The sequence below is a fragment of the Halichoerus grypus genome, chromosome 1, assembly GCF_964656455.1.
Source record: "Halichoerus grypus chromosome 1, mHalGry1.hap1.1, whole genome shotgun sequence".
Taxonomy (NCBI): domain Eukaryota; kingdom Metazoa; phylum Chordata; class Mammalia; order Carnivora; family Phocidae; genus Halichoerus; species Halichoerus grypus.
Window position 1 is genome coordinate 158,810,562 of NC_135712.1, and position 19,697 is coordinate 158,830,258.

At 47.3% G+C, this 19,697-nt stretch overlaps 1 protein-coding gene across 1 annotated transcript; it reads right to left on the minus strand.

Moving 5' to 3' along the window:
* Positions 1-5,344: 5,344 nt before the first annotated feature.
* On the minus strand, positions 5,345-7,472 carry C1H3orf22 (chromosome 1 C3orf22 homolog). Its single transcript, XM_078059189.1, has 3 exons — positions 7,384-7,472; positions 6,531-6,662; positions 5,345-5,516 (listed from the first exon to the last, which is right to left on the minus strand). Exons 1-3 carry the CDS (start codon positions 7,470-7,472, stop codon positions 5,345-5,347), a joined length of 393 nt encoding a protein of 130 aa, XP_077915315.1.
* Between the last annotated feature and the right edge of the window lie 12,225 nt (positions 7,473-19,697).

Below are 19,697 nucleotides of genomic sequence, written 5' to 3' on the forward strand. Positions count from 1 at the left end.
AGGGCTGAATGTCCCCTTAGTGACTGTTTGAATATAGGGTGTCCTTTCTCAGTTTCCTTGAATGATAAATCAAAATGCCAGAACTTTGGGAAGACCAGGGCAGGGTATTCCTGAGGTTTTGAGAAACAGAAATCAGAGCACAGCCGAGGAAGGGCAGCTTGGCAGGGCAGAGGCCCAACCTGTGTTGTGGTGCCCCCACACCCTGTGGTGAGGGCCCGTGAGCCTGGTTACAGGTCCACGCTGGCCTGTGGGGACCAGGCTGGCCAGGGACTGGCAGCTCAGTCACATTCATGCCTTGGCCTTTGCTGATGTTGTTCCCCTGCCTGCGATGGATGCTTTCCCCTTCCAGGCCAGTCCTAGGGCTCCTCCTTCTCAGGAGCCTGCTGAGGCCTTCTCGGACACTGTCTGTGGGCCCTGCCAGTAGGGGTCAGTGACGGCCAACCCTTGTGGAGTTGGGAAGGGGCTGCCGCTGGGCTCCCCGTGAAGCCTCACCCCCCTGGAGAGCCGTGGAAAGCCCAGGAGCCTGGACCGTTACCAGGGTGGGGGGGGAGGGGCTGGGCCTGTGACACACCAGGAGGCTTGTTCCCGGCCTCCGTTGCCCCCACGCTCCCTCATATACCTATGCACACTGTGTCACGTGCCACCTCATGGTCAGTCATCCCACGTGCTTCGATGGCACACACCTTTGTTCCAAGCTCCCTCAGTGCCCACACAGCCTTTGATGCGACCTGTTTGTTGAAGTTATCCCCCATCCAGATGCCCCCCTCCCCCTGCTCCAGGTCATCACCATTAGAAGTCGCCCTCCGGCTCTGCAGTCACAGTGCCTGCTGTCATCTCCTTCAATGCCTCCTGCCTCCTGAAGCTTGTCACATGCACGCACACTCCCTCCTGCGGGCAGGCACTCCACTGCGCACCCCCCCCCCCCCCCCCCCCCCCGCTGATGGCACTTGGTGTCACACCCTCTGTTGTGAGTACAATGGCCACACTCCAGGCCCGCACTTGCTGGAGGCGCCTCTTCCTCTCGTGCGGGCCCTGGGGAGTTCCTCCTGCTCTGGTGTCCTCTGACCTGCGTCTTCTCGGGCTGGTGCCAGAACGTGTCTGTCCTCACAGATCAGAGGCTGACTGCCCACCCCTCAACAGCAAGGTCTCAGCTGGGTCATCAGATGGCCCGAGGAAGACAGGGTCTCACGTGAACAGCTGGACAAGACAAGAAGGTGCCGGGGGAGGGGGGCTCAACCTGGCATCCTTCAGTGACTTTTCTGTTAAAAGACTGCCCCAGTTCCTGAAGGAATCAAACACACCAACTGAAGGTCACTTGGCATTTTAGCTTACTGGCAACTGTCTTCTATTTCATGGTTTTCCATCTCTCAGAGCTGAGTGGTGCTGGCCAGCAGCCTCCCCAGCAAGGAAATGACACCAGTGGATTGGGTTACAAAGACTTGTTTAAAATGTTTCAGTGTTCTGTTGTTTTTGGCTTTGTCAGGAAAATGTTTCCCGGACTTTTGTAGTTATGGCGTTGGTTTGGTTTGTTTTGTTTTGTTTTTCAGTTTTCTGTTGTGGCTTTGTCATCCAGGCAGATTCCTGGGAGGCAGAGTTCTATGATTTAAAATTTTGCTAAAACAAACCCCTGGTTCTTTGTCACAACACTGCTTCATGCATTATTCAGTTTGGGGATTGCAGCCGGCTGCATCTGCTGGCCTTGGCACCTGGCTGCATGGTCTGGGGGCGGGCACCAGCTCAGCTTGCTGGGCTGCTACAGCACCCCACGAGGTCCGTGGGCCAGGTGTCAGGGTGCCGCCCTTCCCCATGGGGCTGGAGCTCTCTTCCCGGAGTGAAGGCGCCGCTGTCTGTGGCGAAGGCTCAGCAACGATGACTTGGATCAGCTGGTTTCTCTTGTGTAGCAGGAGGTGGTCAAAACAGCTGCTCCATGAAGCCACGGGGGGTACAGGCCTTCTGTCCTGTGGCTCCTCCAGCCCTAGGCTCTATGTAGCCCTTCTCCACGTGGTCCATGAGAGTGAGCCATTCCCTTCCCGGGCAGCAGAATGTTGAAGACACAGACCGTGGATTATACATTCCAGAGCCTACCATTCCTGCAACGCTCCTGCCTCAAGGGAGGCTGGGCACGATACGCACCCCCCAACCCACATCCCTGTGGCAGTAAGCACTTCTGGGTAGCATTCCCCATGGCTCCCAGCTGCTCCATCTGCAGCCCTCCTGTAGGTTTCCTCTGGCCACCAGACCTGCTTGGCCTGAGCACAGGGATGTTGGGTGTGCAGGGAGTCAGTGTCCCCGAGCAGCCTTCAACCTATGTCCACCAGAAGCTGGCGGGGGGGGGGGGCGGTAAATACTGCAGCTTTTGCCCCTCAGGTGGGAGAACACTGAGGCGTGACCTACAGAGTTCTCTCCCGGGATTCAGCCCCAGGTGCCCAAAGTGGTGGCCAGCTCAAGAGCACACGCTTTGCTTCCTTTCCCTTCCCCACATCTCTGGGGGGCTCCCCGGAATCTCCCCCCATTGAAACTACTTGCATCCATATTTTTATCTCCAGGGGAACCCATGATTCCATTGCAGACTTGCTGCTTTTATTTCATTGGTCCCTAAATGATAGGCAATTAGATTAATTTGTGTCCTTTAGCGTTACAGTGCTGTGAATGTCCGTGCATACATCGGTCCTGCTTGTGTAGGGTGTGATCGTAGGCTACATTCCTAGAAGACAGATCCACTTCCTGACCACATTGTTCACTGTGCCTGGTCCACAGGAGGCTTCAAGCATCTGCTGATGTACGTTTTACTGTCACTGTGGTCAGGGCACGAGGACAGTCGGAGCCCAGGGTGGCCGCACTTTAAGTGCTGGCAGCGTGCCCCGGGTTGCTGTCTGGGCCACTGTGATATGCTAGACATTCAGGGGTTGCCCATTTCCCTGTGAGGACTTCTGCGATGCATGCTTCCTGAAGGGTTGGTTTTCTTCTTTGAGGGCATCGTGTACATAGAAACACTCAGGACACAGCGGGACCAACAGATAACTCTTTACTCCCTAAATATTCTTTAGAATCACCTCACAGGGGAGAAACCACTGGAGACCATGCACATTTTAGGACTCACTCTGGTTGGGTGACTGGTATGAGCTTTTTCTACCTACAGGACTGGTTCTGCCCCATGTGCTCCAAGAGCCCCTGCATGCCCTCCCACCTACATCCTAAACACTTGGGGGCCACAGCAAGAGTAGCGCACAGGTGGACCCAGAGGAGCTTCTTTCTACAAGCTGCTGGTGGTCACAGGCAGTGGGACCCCTCGGGGAAAACAGGGTGGTGTTGGCTGGCGTTTGGGAGCCTTCTGGCCAGTGACACCTCTCCAGGGAACAGTGTGCACCAGGGACGGGGTAGCAATGCTCAGAGCAGCTGCATCCACAACAGCAAAAACTAGAAACCAAGTGTCTGTCGGAAAGAGGATGGACAAGCCATGGAGTACTATACATGCTAACAAAATGATTAAATGAGCCATATGCACCATCAGGTGACTCGTAGCAACTTGCTGCTGAGGAAAAGAGTTGCATGGAGCATAATACAATCCTATATCGCTAACAAAAAAAAAGCAAACAATGTATTGTTTTGAGATACTAGTGTTAGGAGGATAGGAGAGAGCTGTGGTTACGGGGGCGGGGGGAGGTGGGGGTGGCTGGAGAAGGAGCCCCCAGGCAGGTGGACACATCGGTCACCACACCACTACACTGCATCACAGGCACACCGTGCTATATTTTGCGAATATCAAGTACGATATAGCTGTGAACATGGGAGGAAAAGTCCTGAGACTTACACAGTCCAAATGGAGATCAGCCTGCCTCTGACCACAACGGGAGGGGACCCTGGGGTCTCTGCTTCCCTCTGCCACCAGGCCAATGCTGCCTGGTGCATGGTACAACCAGCCTGCTCCCCACCCGGGCCTGGATGGACAGAGGCCCAGGGTCCCCCCCGACCCGTGGCAGTCCTCTGCACCCTTTCCCCAGGCCCAGACACCCCAGGAGCACACAGCAGAATTGACTTCTGCCTCCTGCAGGCTGGGAACCACCATCCGGTTCCTCCCTAGGGCTTGGGGAGGGCCCCTTTTCAATTCTCACTCCACGGGGGACCTCATTCCACCTTCTTTCCAGAACAATGTGGCCACTTACCCACATTGCTCAGTGCAGCCACCTTAGTCATCTTCAGGGCCCCCAAACTCTTCTCTCCTAGCGAGAGGGTTATAGTTAGTGTCCCTGATTTTATTTACCCTGCCAAGGACTCCAAGATGACCTTCTGGTCCCTCTCTCTGTAGAACAGAGTGGGGAAACCCTTACATCTTCTGCAGGCACCCTCCTACAGGGTGCTGCTATTACAAATTCCAAAGAAATTACAACAGTCCCTGATTTTTATTCCATACTACTTCTCTTTGAAGAATCTGTAATCCACCAACAACGTGGTATTAAGTTCATGTATTAAAATTTCAGCAAATAGGGGCGCCTGGGTGGCTCAGATGGTTAAGCGTCTGCCTTCGGCTCAGGTCATGATCCTAGGGTCCTGGGATCGAGTCCCACATCGGGCTCCCTGCTAGGCGGGAAGCCTGCTTCTCCCTCTGCCTCTGCCTCTCTCTCTCTCTCTCTCTGACTCTCATGAATAAATAAATAAAACATTTAAAAGAAAATTTTTTTTCAGAAAATAGTAGGCCTGTCCCCAGGTTCCCCAGTTCTTCTACCCAGAGGTACTAATTGTTACCTACCACACACACACACACACACACACACACACGTGCACACACACGTACACACACGTACAGTCTGTTTCCTAATGTATACAAGATGGGAGTATATCAGACACACTTCTGTTGTGCTTTAAAACAATCTGAATATGCATTGTAGATTGCCCCAGCCCAGTATATAAAGAGCTAGTTCCTCATTTCAATGGCTGCCTGGTAGTTCGGGGTCTGGCCGTGGTATATCAGTGAACAGCCCCCTAGTAGTGGATGTATAGGTGGTCTCCGATCCTTTGCTATGGCGCTGTAATGAATACTGTTGTCCAAATATCTTTACTTACACGTGCGAGTGCATCCTTGGGATCAGTTTTGGGAAATGACATTCCTACTCTCTCTAAACCTCACACCACCCATCACTTCATTTTATAGATGAGAAAATGGACATTCGGAAAGCAAAATGCTCAGTCCAAACGGAAATAGGTTTTGAACCTGTGAAGTTTATTCACATGGCGTGGGTTCTGAGGAGATGAAGAGCCCCGTCAGAGTGGTTCCCCTCCCTTGAGTTCACCTCTGTCCGGAAGGGAGTGCTCTGTGGCCGCGAGGGAGGCCGCTCGGAGCCGGGCTCTAGAGGAGGCCTCTGGAGGGGTGGGCAGCGCAGGTGCGGGTGGGGACAGCGGGAGCACCTGGCCCAGGGAAGCGGCGGCTCACTAGCTTGAGTTCCCAAAGTTGGCTCAGTAGAGGCGGTGGCGGCGGAGGGCTCAGGCAGGACAGTGAAGTAAAATCTGGGGCCCCAAGCCTAGAACAGCCACACAGAACCCCACGGGTCCAGAGACGTCGGCTGGGGCCATGACCAAGACTGCTCCCAGCCCAGACCTGCCCTGGGACCCCACACTGAGCCTCTGCTGCCCTCCCAACCGCCACCCCCTTATGTCCACGTCAGAACCCCAACAGGGTTCCCGCGCCATGCCTCAGACACGGCCAGGACTTGGTCCACCAGGCCTGCACAGACACTGAGTGAGTGTCATCCTCCAGTCGCTGGACGGCCACCAGCAGGTACACCAGCATTGTATGGCCACTTCCCCTGTGAGGCCACTGCTCCTCTCCTGGTCTGTCTTTTCCAACAGCTACATCAGCCTTAGAGTTGGAGGGAGGGGCTGAGGCAGTCACAGTGGAGCTGGGGTCCTTGGGAGGTGGGGTGGATGCCCCTCCCCACCAACTGGTCACGGAAGCCCTGCATTATGTCACAGCTGGTGTGTGATGGCCCAGGGACAGCCCGGATCTGAGTTCCAGTTTAGGGCGAGTATGTGAAATGTTCGTGTGGGGGTCTTTCCAAGGGTGTCTGGGTGTTTCAGTGTGTGTGCCCATGTGTAGGGGGTACATCTGTTAGCACATGGTCAGGCTAGAAGTGGCCAGTGCGAAGTCCCCCGTCAGTGCCTCCACCCTCAAAGCAGGCTGCAAGGAGACCAGAAACTTGCGGGCTCTTCTTCTGTTTTGCCTCTGCTGTGTGGAAGGGTGTTGGCTAAGCTACCTGCTCAGGCCTGTTTCCCTACGTGTGGACAGGGCCCTCTTCAGGTGAGGCCAGGGCCTGCCCACCCGAGGGTCCTGTGCAGCCTCTCCCACAAACTGCTTTGCTGTGGGAGGGACCACTGGACTTCAGTGTCTCCTTTCTGGGCCTCGGTTTCCTCAGCTTGGAAGTGGAGCCTGCTGGGAGAGTCACGTGAGTGTCTGTGCAGAGCTGGGTGCAAGGCCAGCAGCTTGAGTGTGGTTGGTGGGCCACAGCAGCTGTCGGCATCCTGGGCCTGTGACTTACCCTCTGACTGGAATGGATCTCGTTGGCACCAACGTCTTCTGCAGGGGCAGCTGATCCCTCAGTGAGGTGGTCATCTTCGTGACCTCCCAGGGCTTCAGGAACTCTGCAGTAGGTTCCGTCAGCCAAGAGAACCTGCAATGGGCACTTGGCATCTTTAGCGAGCCTGCAGCCACCAGCCATATGAATAGTTCTCGCTCATCTGGAACTTTCTACTTGCCAGGCATCATTCTAAGTGCTTTATCAACATTAACCCGTATGTCAACTCACAACCATTTATAGATGAGGAAATTAAGGCACAGAGAGGTCAGTGACTTGCCCAAGGTCACACAGCTAGGATGCCCTCCAAAGCTGCTACATTTTTTTTTGGTCAGGACCTATCAGTGCATTGATGATGGGATCCAGGACACAGCCTGGCCACACAGAACATTTAGTAACTGCCACTGGCCGAGGCCCCAGTGCGGCCCAGTCTGGGGGTCTCTACTGATTTCCAAGTGCCCTAGGGCTTTACAAACTACACCCCACCCCAGTCTGACCCCATCACACCTTTGGCAGGGGTAGGTGTTTATGAATGTGCTCCTCAGGTGGTTCCCACGAGGCCACTGACTCAGAGAGAAAGAGCCGGCTACGGCTCTGGGATGGCCCCAGGGGTCCCGGGCACCTATCTAGAGGCCCTCAGCTCTGATTGAGATGGGGGTGGGGCGAAGATGAACCCCAGACTGTCACAGAGCTGCTCAGGGAACTCCCTGTGGATGGGAAACCTCATCCCAGGTCCACGCTATACACCCCTGGAATGCGCTTTGGCATGGCCTCAGGGGAGGCAGGACTTGGCCCTAGGGGCCTCGGGGTCTAGTACCTGTATGGAAACTTCCTGGCAAATTTTTCCTGGGCCTTGTTTCTACTCTTCTTATACTGGGGGCACTTCTTGGGGTTCTTCGAGTTCATCACGGAAGGAGGTTAAGCTGTGGCACACTTTTCAGCCGTGGCTGGAAGGCAAGAGGAGGCCCGTCAGAGTGGGGAAGGGGATGGGAGCAGCCAGGCTGGACCTGGACCAGACACTCGGCTTCCCCTTGGGACCGCGAAGGGGACAGAGGACGGGGCCCCTGCCTGCCCCCCAGGGCTGAGTGAGGGCTGGGTCATGCTGGCCCATCACCCATGCCTGGCCTCGCCACACTGTACCAGTCATACACGCTCTCACGTGTAAGTGTGTGTGTGTCTGTGTGTCTGTGAAATTTTATGTGTACAGCTTTGTGTAACTACCACCTGGGATGGTTCTCAACTGAACAGCCCGTCCCAAGCTCTGGCAACCACGAATCTGTGTTCGTCTCTGTACTGCTGTGACTTTACAAGTGTTATACCAATGGAACCACGCAGGAGGTATCTTCTAGAGCCTGGCTTCTTTCTCTCAGCATAATTCCCTCGGGAACCAGCCCAGTTGTGCGTATCAGCAGGTGGCTCTTCTTTCAGTGCTGAGTAGTATTCTATGGGATGGATGTGCCATGCTTTGTTTAATCCTCAACTGTTGCCATGCTTTGTTCAATCTACATCTGGGTAGTTCCTGGTGTGGGGCTATTATGAATAAAGCTGCTATGAATATTCATGTGCAAGTTTGTGCATGAAAACAAGTCTTTGTTTCTCTGGACTATATAACGGTGAATTGCTGTGGCTTATGATAAGTCCATTTTTAGTTTTAAAAGGAGCCGCCAAACGACCTTCCAGAAGAGCTGTACTATTTTCCATGCCCACCAGCAGTACACAAGTGACTGTCTTTTTAAAGCACATGGTGCAGATGCAGGTAGGTCAGGGTGTAGGTCCTGCCAGAAATGCCAGCAGCTCTGGCTTGTGGCCTGGCCCCTCAGACCCACCAGGAAGTCTTCCCGACCTTCCACATACTTGCCCACCTGGCAAAGAGCTTTGTTCAAAGTGCAGCTCTCTACACCAGTGCTGGCTAGTGGGGGCCTCCATGGCCTCTGACCCTGGACTGTGACTGTTATAAGGACACTGGGGTCTCTTTCATGGGCCTGGCCCCACAGCCTCCACTATCATGTAAACCCGGGCAGGTCACTATAGACTATAGTCCTCCTCCTGCTGAGAAGCCAGGTGAGGGCCCTGGTCCAGGATGGGCGCCTGTGTCACAGTGGGAGGCACAGGCTCTGGGCTCAGCAAAGTGTCTGCTAAGCTCCATGTGTGACCTCATTTAATGTTCTCCACCTGACAGAGATGACGGTCACCCCCGTTTTCCAGGGAAGGAAACAGGCTCTGAAAGGTTAGGTGCTTTGCCTACATCCCGACCCACCTGGTGAGTAGGGGACAAGGTGGGGTCCAGAGTGGCCATCTGAGCTCTACAGCCTCAAACAGTCCCGAACGGGGCTGGGAGAGGTGACTATACCAGCCATTGACCTGAGGAAGTGGCACCACTACAGGAACCCAGCAGTCTGGAGGAGGCAGGGGAAGGGACGCCCCTCAGGCCCACCCCATACCTACCCACAGACCCCCTAAGCTGTCAGTGTGACCCTGCAAACTGACACAGCTGAATCTGCCTCCCTCAGGGGCAGAAGGGCCACTGCAGAGGCCAGGGCAGGACTCTGACACCATGGCCATCTGTCCCGGGCGCCATCTTGCTCCTGCTTCCCTAGCTGATCTAGGACTGTCCTTCCCAGCCACCCAGGCTGCCTCCCTAAATCCTAGTAGTGACCATGATGGGAGCTTGGCTCAGGGTGCCCTGGCAGTGTCAGGAAGACAGCAGGTATGAGAGCTGCTATGCCCCTTGACCCCCCAAGCCTGGTTCCCCCTGGCTACAACACTCTCTTGGTTCAGTGACATAGAGAGGCACAGGCCTGGGTACACAGAGCCTCCAGCCAGAAAGGAGTGGGTGAGTGGACCATCCAAGCTGCAGGCTACTCACGGGCTCACTTATGTGACGCCAGAAGGGTGGAAGCTGGCCATGGCCCTGGCTGCCATGCTGCCACAGGAGCACTGGCCCTGGGGCCCCAGCAGGCCAGGCCCACAGGATCACTGCGACATCAGAAGCCCTTGAAGTCACAATCAGTGACACTGCAGTTGCTGAACCATGTGGCTCAGAAGCTGGCCTGAAGCCCCTCTAGCCCAGAGTGGCTGTAGAGATGGCAGCGAGTAAGTCAGGGCTTGCTGGCATTCCCACGCTCAGCACCCTGGGTGGAGCATCCACCTGAACATATTCCTTAGCAGGGATCTCTCCCATGCAGATTCTGGGAACAGAAGAGATATCCCAGAAATAGCTAAAACCTTACTTTGGTTGCAGAAAAGTTATCCTGGCTGACTCTGACCTGAGCCTTAGCCACAGCCCAGCAATCATGGGGATGAGGGTTTGAGCCCAGGGGAGTGTGAGAGTTTAGGGCGGGGCCCAAAAAGCCAATTCCCTTTCTCCCAGTCTGGGTCACTACCTTCTGTGTGGCCTCAGGCAAGCAGCTCAGTCTCTCTGTGCCTGTGTCCCAGACTACATATGTGTTTTGAAAAAATCGCTCTGGTGGCAGTGTGGAGAACAAAGTGAACAGGGCCAGGAGTAGGTGTGGGTAGACCAGGTGACCAGCAAAGGTAGTAACACGGATGAGGGGTGGTGGTGCCTTGGAATGAGGTGGTGATGGAGATGGAGGGAAGGGGGTGGATTTGAGAGATTTCAGGTGACCAAGTTAACACAGAGTGGTGACAGAGGCTGTAGGAGGGCCAACAATGACTCTGGGTTTCTTTTACTGACACTAGATGGGACTGGACTAGGCCTTGGAGGGAGACCATGGGTTCAGCCTTGGTCAGGTTGAGTTTGAGATGCCTTTGAGGCCTCCCTCCACTTAGGCACTTCTACATCTGGGTCTGAGATCCAGAGGGGTGAGGCCTGGGCACAAAGTATGTTTGGGTGTCACTGATGTATCAGTGGTAATTGAAGACAATCATCCGAATGGAAGGCGATGTGGAAGAAGTGAAGAGGGCATTGGCCTGACTGTTAAGATACTCAGTATTTAATGATCAAGTAAATATTTAGTGCCTGTGACCCAGACAGAGGCACGGACAGAGAGAGCACAAAGTCAGTGGCGTCATGGAAGCCAGGGGATGATTCCAGCTCAAGAGGCACAGACTGGTCAGTGGTGCCAGTGCTGCAGATGGTTGTGACCAGGCGAGAAGGAAGAAGTAACTTTAGGTTTTAGTGCTGTTTCGTTTTATGCAGAGCTGTTTCTGTGGAGGAACGCATGCCAAAGAGTCGAGGAATGAGAAGGTGAAGGAGTTGAACTGGAGGTGGTCTGGCTATTTCACCCGAGCCATTCTCCGTTCTCTGTTCTGCCTTCGTTCTACTAATGTGATGCATTACATTGATTGAGTTTCTCATTAAGAAGCACCCTGGTATTGTGGGCACAAATCCCACCTAGTCACGACACATAATCCTTTTAATATGCTGCCGAATTTACTTTGATAGTATTTTGTCAAGGATTTTGTAATCTATATTCATAAGGGGTATTGACCTGAAGTTTTCTTGTCTTGTAGTGTCTTTTTTTGGCTTTGCTATGAGGGTAATCATGATCTCATAAAATGAGCTTGGAAGCGTTCCCTCCTTTTCAATTTTTTGGGAACTTTGATGAGGACTGGTGTTAATTTTTTGTAAATGTTTGGTAGAATTCACCAGTGAAGCCATCTGGTCCTGGCCTTTTCTTTGCTTGTGTGTGTGTGTGTATGTGTGTGTGTATGTGTGTGTGTGTGTGTGTGTGTGATTCTTAGGGGTTTGTAATTGCTCTGGATAGAACTTCTAGTACTATGTTGAATACAAGTGGCAAAAGCAGGCATCCTTGCCTTGTTCCTGATCCTAGTGGGAAAATTTTCGGTCTTTTTACCGTTGAGTTGGACATTAAGTGTGGAGTTTTCATACATGGTTTTTATTATGTTGAGGTAGGTTTTTTCTATTACTAGTTTGCTGAGTGTTTTTTTTAATCAGGAAAGTGTGTTGAATTTTGTCAAATGCTTTTTTGGCATCAATTGAGATCATCATGTGGGGTTTATTTTCATTTTTCTTTAATGTGGCATATTTGATTGCCTTTCATAAATTGAACCATTCTTGCATTCCAGATATAAATCTCACATGGTCATGGCATATAATCCTCTTAATATGCTGCTGAATTCAGTTTGCTAGTATTTCATTGAAGATTTTTACATCAATATTCATAAGGGATATCAGTCTTAGTTTTCTCCTCTTGTAGTGTCCTCTGGCTTTGTTATCAGGGAAATGCTGGCTTCATAGAATGAGATAGGAAGTGTTTCCCCCTCTTCAATTTTTTGGAAAAGTTTGGAAAGGATTGATATTAGTTCTTTAAATGTTTGGTAGAATTCAGTGAAACCATCTGTTCCAGGGGTTTTCTTTGTTGGGTGGTTTTTGATTACTGAATTGGTTTACTTACTATTTATTTGTCTATTCAGATTTTCTATTCATGATTCAGTCTTGGTAGGTTGTGTGTTTCTGGAAATCTGCCCATTTCATCCAGGTTATCCAATTTGTTAACATACAGTTGTTCATAGTATTCTCTTATAATCCTTTTAATTCTGTATAATCAGTAGTAATGTTCCCATTTTCATTTAAGATTTTAGTAATTTGGGGGCGCCTGGGTGGCTCAGTCATTAAGCATCTGCCTTCGGCTCGGGTCATGATCCCAGGGTCCTGGGATCAAGCCCCGCATTGGGCTCCCTACTCGGCCGGGAGCCTGCTTCTCCTTCTCCCACTCCCCCTGCTTGTGTTCCCTCTCTAGCTGTCTCTCTCTCTGTGTCAAATAAATAAATAAATCTTTAAAAAAAAAAAGATTTTAGTAATTTGAATCTTCACTTTTTTTTCTTAGTCAATCTAACTAAAGGATTCACAATCTTGTTGATTATTTCAAAAATCGACTTTTGGTTTTGTTGATTTTCTACATAACTTTCTACTCTGTGTTTTATTTATCTTTATTCTAATCTTTATTGTCTCCTTTCTTCTGCTAGCTTTGGATTAATTTGCTCTGCATCTTCTAGTTCCTTAAGTTACATAATTAGATTATCAATTGGGGATCTTTCTTCTTTTTGAAGATATATAAATTTCCCTCTTTACACTGCTTTCACTGCATCCTACAAGTGTGGTATGTTTTGATTTTGTTTTCATTCATCTGAAGGCATTTCTTAAATTCCCTTGTGATTTCTCCTTTGATTCAGTGATTGTTTAAGAAATGCTGTTCAGCTGCCACCTATTTGTGAATTTTCCAATTTTCTGTCAATTTCTAGTTTCATTCCATTGTGATCAGAAAATACATTTTGTATGGCTTGAATTTTTTAAAACTTATTAAATTTAATAAGACTTGTTTTGTGGCCTAATGCATCTTGGAGATTATTCCAGATACACTTGAGAAAAATGTATATTCTGCTATTGTTCAGTGGAGTTTTCTGAATGTCTGTAAGGTCTACATTTGGTTTATAGTGTTGCTCAAGTGCTCCATATCTTTATTGATCTTCTGTTTAGTTCTATCTATTATTGAGGTAGGGTATTGACTTCTCTATTATAGTAGACCTACTTTGCTATCCAATTTTGTGAAATTTTGATATATTTTTGGGCTCTGTTGTTAAGTGTGTATATGTTTATAATAGTTATATCTTCTTGGAGTGCCTGGGTGGCTCAGTCATTAAGCATCTGCCTTCAGCTAAGGTCATGACCCCAGGGTCCTGGGATCGAGCCCCACATCAGGCTCCCTGCTCGGTGCAGAGCCTGCTTCTCCCTCTCCCACTCCCCCTGCTTGTGTTCCCTCTCTCTCTCTCTCTCTGTCAAATAAATAAATAAAATCTTAAAAAAAACAACAATAAAGTAAAAATACACAAATAATAGTTATATCTTCTGGATGGGTTGACCCTTTTATCAATATTTAATGTTCTTTGCCTCTTGTAATCTTTTGACTTAGAGTGTACTTTGTCTAACAATAATATAGCTACCCAGCCCTCTTCAGGTTACTATTTTCATGGAATATCTTCTTTCATCCTTTTGCTTTCAACTTCTCTGTGTTTTATATCTAAAATGAGTTTCTTGTAGACAACATATAGACGGATTATTTTTATACATTTTAAAATAATCTCTGCCTACTAATTGGAGAGTTTAATCTATTTACATTTAATATAATTACTGATAAGGAAGGACTTTCTTCTGCCATTTAGTGTTTGCTTTTTTTATGTCTTATATGTCTTTTTCCTCAATTCCTCTATTACTCTCTTGATTTTGTATTTAATTGAATTTGGTAATGTACAATTTTGGTTCCTTTCTGTCCTTTTCTATATATATTTTCAGTTACTATCTTAGTGGTTACTTTGGCGGTTATGATGAAAACCTTACATTTATAACAACTTAGTATGAATAACAGCAACTGAGTTACAATTGTGCACAAACACTCTGCTCCTATACGTCTTCTCCTCTCTTTATACTGTTATTGTCACCCATCACACCATTAACACAGATTTGCAATTATTGCATCATGCATTTATCTTTTCATATAGAAAAAAGGAGGGGTTATAAACCCAAAACACAATCACATTGACCTTAACATTTACTTATATACTTGCCATTAGCATTGTTCTTATTTCTTCCTATAGCTTTGAGTTACTGTCTAATGTCCTTTCAATTTCGCCTGAAAGACCCCCTTTGGCATTTCTTGTAGGGCAGGTCTACGAACTCCCTCTGTTTTTGTTTATTTGGAAATGTCTTAATTTTTCCTTCATTCCCAAGGGATACTTTCGCCAGATATAGAAATCTTGGTTGAGAGTTTCTTTTCCTTTCAGGTCTACAAATATATCATCCCTCTGCTTTCTGGCTTCCATAGCTTCTGATGAGAAATCAGCTGTTAACCTTATTAAGAATCCCTTGAATGTGATGAGTAACCTCTCTCTTGCTGCTTTCAAGATTCTCTCTTTGTCTTTGAGTTTTGACAATAAGACTATCATGTGTGTTGGTGTGGATCAGTTTGAGTTTATCCTGCATTGAGTTCATTGAGGTTATTAGGTATGCATTATCATATTGTAGGGAAGACAGAGCTGCAGTATTGAATTAAGAATATGTAGATTATGACCTGATGAATGAGAGGGCACAAGCCACCCACATGGGGGTCAGCAAGTAGCTCCCTCAGCATCCAAGTTCCCTCTGGATGGGAAGTGAGACCCATGAGGTCATTTTGATTGAAGACACAGTTTCAATACACCCACACAAGAAAGTAGCTACCAGAGTTATTATTACTCAGAGATCCCAGATGTGAGGAGGTGCAACTGAGCCAGTGGAGGGAGGGCAGCTCCCCAGGTCATAAGCAAGCAGGAGATAGAGAGCAGGTAGCAAGGACCTATTACTTACAAGGTGGTTGGGGTGTAGGTCACTTTTTGTGGGCTCAACAATAAAGTGATTACTTTTAAAGGTGCCTGGGAAAAGTAAAACAGGAACTTATGGTGGGCATCCTAAACTCAATTCCTTATCTAAATATCCAGAGTATGGGTGTGTGCAGGGTTATCATACTAGGTAAAATGCCTAAGCACCAACTCAGAAAAACAAAGTTGTTTTCCCCAAATATTCTTTTCCGAATCACATCATGCTTTTCATCAGATTTGGGAAGTTGTCAGCCATTATTTCTTCAAATAGTTTCTGTCCCTTTCTCTTTATCTACTATTGGTAGATAGTTGGTATTCTTTTTAAGATTTTATTTGTTGAGTAATTTCTACACCCAACATGGGGCTTGAACTCACAACCCCAAGATCAAGAGTCGCATGCTCTATTGACTGAGCCAGCCAGACATCCCTCTGTTGGTATTCTTGATGGTATCACACTGATACCTCAGGTTTTGGCCTGAGGCATTTTTCTTCATTCTTCTTTTTTATTTTTCAAACTGGATAATTTTGATTGCCTTACCTCTAAGTTACAGGTTAAACTGTGTCCCTTCAAAATTCATATGTGGAAGTCCAAAACCCCAGAATGTGAGTTTATTTATGTGATATAGGGTCATTGCAAATGAAATCAGTTAAGATGAGGCCATACTAGAGTAGAGTGGTCTCCTAACCCAACATGACTTATGTCCATATGAAAAGAGAAAATTTTGGATGCAGACACACACATAGAGAGAATAACATGTGAATATAAAAGCAGAGATTTATAAGCCAAGAAATGCCAGAGATCACCAGCGAACCACCAGAAGCTGACAGAGAGGGATGGAACATATTCTCACTCAGTACCCTCAGAAGGAACCAACCTTGATGACACCTTGATCTCAGACTTCTAGCCTCCAGAACTATGAGATAATAAATGTCTGTTGTGTAAGCCACCCAGTCTGTGGTACGTTATTACAGCAGCCCTAGCAAACTAACACATATCTTTGTTTTTGTTTTTTTTTTCTTGAGAACTGGACATTCTAAATATATGATAACTCTGGAAAATACATATTCCCATACTCAGGATCTGCTGATGTTTGTTTGTTGAAGGCTAGACCCATCTGTTTGTGACTTTTCCAAACAATTTGGAAAGTGTGTATTCCTTATTGTGTGTGGTCACTGAAGTTTCTGTTTCCTGTGGTCATCTAGTAACTTGACAAAGATTTCTTTAAGTATCTGGCTTCCAAAGGGGGAAAAATAAAATAAAATATTTAAAAAGTACTGTCTCTTTAAATTCTGTTGTGGTAGGGAAGTTGCTTCAGATTGTGAGGGTTGAATGATCAGCCTCTGTGCTAGCCCCTCAGCAGTCAATAGCAGCAACCAGCAGTCAAAACAAAACAAAACAAACCTGAGTTTTGAAGGACAGGGTCCTTTTGCCCCAGTAAGGCCCACCATGAACACAGGCCCCTGTGCCTGTGGCTGCCTGCTATGGTGCTGGAGGATGCAGGGTGTTAGCCGCTGGAAGCACGGAAACATGGAAATTCACTAAAATTTACAAGCCTCTTCACCAAGCTCTCCCCTGGATGCTGTAGGTATTTGATTAGATTCTAGAGTTCCCAAACACTTGCTTCAGACAGTTCCTGCCAGCTCAATTATTGTTTCAGTGGAGGGATGGATTCCTGGAGCGTCCTACTCTACCATTTCCATAATGTCACTCCTGTTCATCTACCTTTATTGCTGAGTAGGATGCATCACTGTTTGTTTAACCATTAACCCACTGTAGGACATTTCAGTTGTTTCCATTTTGGGGTTATTATGAATAAAGCTGCTATAAACAATCATGTACGCATGGAGATGAATAGAAGTCTTTGTTTCTCTGGGATAAATGCCCATCCAATGGGTTTTTAATTTCTGCTATCATATTTTGCATTTCTAACAAATGTCCTATGGTTCTCAGAATGTTACTTCTGAAGGGAAGTCCTATTCTCTGTTCCTGAGTGGAATGCATTATCTCTGAGCATATGTACAGTCTCCATTTCTTTCAAGCCATGTACTTTGTATGATTTGTATGTTCATGTTAAATGTTGGAGATTAAAAAGATGTTTCACTTTGGGGATGATGAAACTGTTCTTTATCCTGATTCCAATGGTGGTTTTACGAATGTTTGAACCAAAAAAAAAAAAAAACTTCACTTTGTTGTAAGTAAATTATGCCTCAATTAAAAATTTTTTTTCTCAAGTTTGAAAGCTCTGAGCTTGTGTTTACAGCTTACTGAATTTGGACTTCACTGTCCAATTTTCTAACTGGGAAGTTCATTTGGGGACCCTTATTCAGTATCTTTAGGTCTTTTTCTATGGGCTGTCAGAGTCCCCTGAGAAATCAGACTCTACCAACCTCTGGCCAGAGAAGGGTAAAGGGCTGGTTGCCAGAGTTCCAGGAGCTCAGTGGGAGATGTGTAGGATTCAGTATGTATTTTCTCACTTCAATATTGTGCTGGGATAGCACACCTTCATTTGATCTCAGTGCCCCTAGTCAAGAGGCCTTTGGTTTTAAACATTTCCAGAAAATAACCTTCCAGATATTTGCCAGTGTGTAGAAAGTGCTCTGTAGAGTGTCCAGAGGTGAAAGTCTCATTATTTCTTAAATGGATTTTTGGCCTGCTTGATGTCAGCTGGCCCCCAAAGCCCCTCCAGACATACATGGTGTCACTAACCTTTGATGACTTTGATGAGAAGCCAAGCTGGTTTCTTGACTTTTCCCTTATGTGCTTATAAAATTTTTTTAAACCCATCTATGTGCTTTTCTTTCCAAAATTTCATTTTTATTTGCCTCTGTTGCTATTCTGAGGGAAATTAAATAATACCTAAGTAAATGAGGAGACAACCTTGTTTCTGGACTGGAAGATATTTTTTTAAGATTTATTTATTTATTTGACTGAGTGAGAGAGCACAAGCAGGGGGAGTGGCAGAGGGAGAGGGAGAAACAGGCTCCCCACTGAGCAGGGAGCCCAATTAGGGGCCCTATCCCAGCACTCTGGGATCATGACCTGAGCTGAAGGCAGATGCTTAACTGACTGAGCCACCCAGGTGCCCCTGGAATGGAAGATTTAATATTGCTAATATGACAATAAAATATTCCATAGGCTTAATGCAACCCCTATCAAAATCCCATCAGATTTGTACAGAAATAAAAAAGCTGATTCTAAAATTCACATGGAATTTCAACGGGCCCCAATTAACCAAAATAATCCTGAGAAAGTAAAACATACTTGAAAGACCCATAGTTCTTGATTTCAAAACTTGCTACAAAGCAACAGTAATCAAAACAGAGTGGTACTGGCCCTGGGAGAGACAAAGATCAAGGGAATAGAATTGAGAGTCCAGAAACAAACCCCCAGTTACAGTCCATTGATTTTGACAAGGGTGCCAGGACCACTTGGTGGGAAGAGCATAGTCTCTTGAACAAATGGTGCTGGGACAACTGGAAGTTCCACATGCAAAGGAATGAAATTGGGCCCTCACCTCATATGTTTTACAAAAATTAACTCAAAGTAAATCCAAAACCTAAATATATCTAAGACTCTTATAAAGTGTCTTCTAGGGGCATCTGTGTGGCTCAATGGGTTAAGCGTCTGCCTTTGGCTCAGGTCATGATCTCAGGGTCCTGGGATCGAGCCCTGAGTCAGACTTCCTGCTCAGTGGGGAGTCTGCTTCTCCCTCTCCCTCTGCCCCTATACCCCACTCTTGTTCTCTCTCTATCTCTCAAATAAATAAATAAAATCTTTTTTTAAAAAAGTCTTCTAAACTATAAAACTCTGAGAAAAAACATAGGTGTTGCTCTTTGTCACCATGGGTAAGGCAAGGGCTTCTTAAATATGACACCAGTAGCATAAGCAGTCAAAGAACAAACAGATAAATTGGACCCCATCAAAATTAAGACCTTTTTTCTTCAAAGGACACTATCAAAAAATTAAAAAATAATCCATATAAGGGGAGAAAATAGTTGCAAAACACATATCTCATGATGGTTGTTGAGTTCAACAACAACAAGACAAACCATTAATTTAAAAATGGGCAAAGGACTTGAATAGATGCTTCACCAAAGCAGAAGTACAAGTAGGCAACTAGCACATAAAAAGATGCTCAACATCATTAGACATCAGGGAAATGCAAACAAAAACCACATGAGATACCATTTCAGGCCCATTCAGATGGCTATTATAAGAAAAAGAGAAAGACAAACAAGTGTTAGTGAGGATGTGGAAAAATCAGGACCCTTGTGCATTGCTGGTGGGAATGTAAAATGGGGCAGCCTCTGTGGAAAACAGTTTGGCCGCTCCTCAAAAAGTTAAACATAGAGTTATCATATGACCCAGCAATTCTACTCTTAAGATACCCCGAAGAATTGAAAACAGGGACCTAGAATGATACTCACAGTGGAGGTTCACTGAAAAGTTATTCACAATAGCCAAAACGTGGAAACAACTTGTGTCCATCAAGAGATGAATGGATAAGCAAAATGTGGCATACCCATACAATGGAATCTTAGCCTTAAAAAGGAATGAAATTCTGATCCATGCTACCACACAAGCTTTGAAAACATTAGGCTAAGTGAAATAAACCAGACACAAAAGGGCAAATATGTGTGATTCCACCTTTTTTTTCTTAGAGAGGGAGAGAGTGAGAGTGCACACGTGTGCAAGTAGTGGAGGGGCAGAAGGAGGAGAAAGAGTCTTAAGCAGGCTCCACTCCCAGCACAGAGCCTGATGCGGGGCTCAATCTCACAACCCTGAGATCGTGAGCT

What these genes read in the sequence shown, in the direction of transcription:
- C1H3orf22 (XM_078059189.1), bottom strand. Translation starts at nt 7,472, where the DNA reads ATGAACTCGAAGAACCCCAAGAAGTGCCCCCAGTATAAGAAGAGTAGA. An exon ending in GCCAGGAAGTTTCCATACAG is followed by an intron (nt 6,663 to 7,383) that starts GTACTAGACCCC and finishes TGCCCATTGCAG; the next exon opens with GTTCTCTTGGCTGACGGAAC. An exon ending in AGATCCATTCCAGTCAGAGG is followed by an intron (nt 5,517 to 6,530) that starts GTAAGTCACAGG and finishes TGGCTGTTCTAG; the next exon opens with GCTTGGGGCCCCAGATTTTA.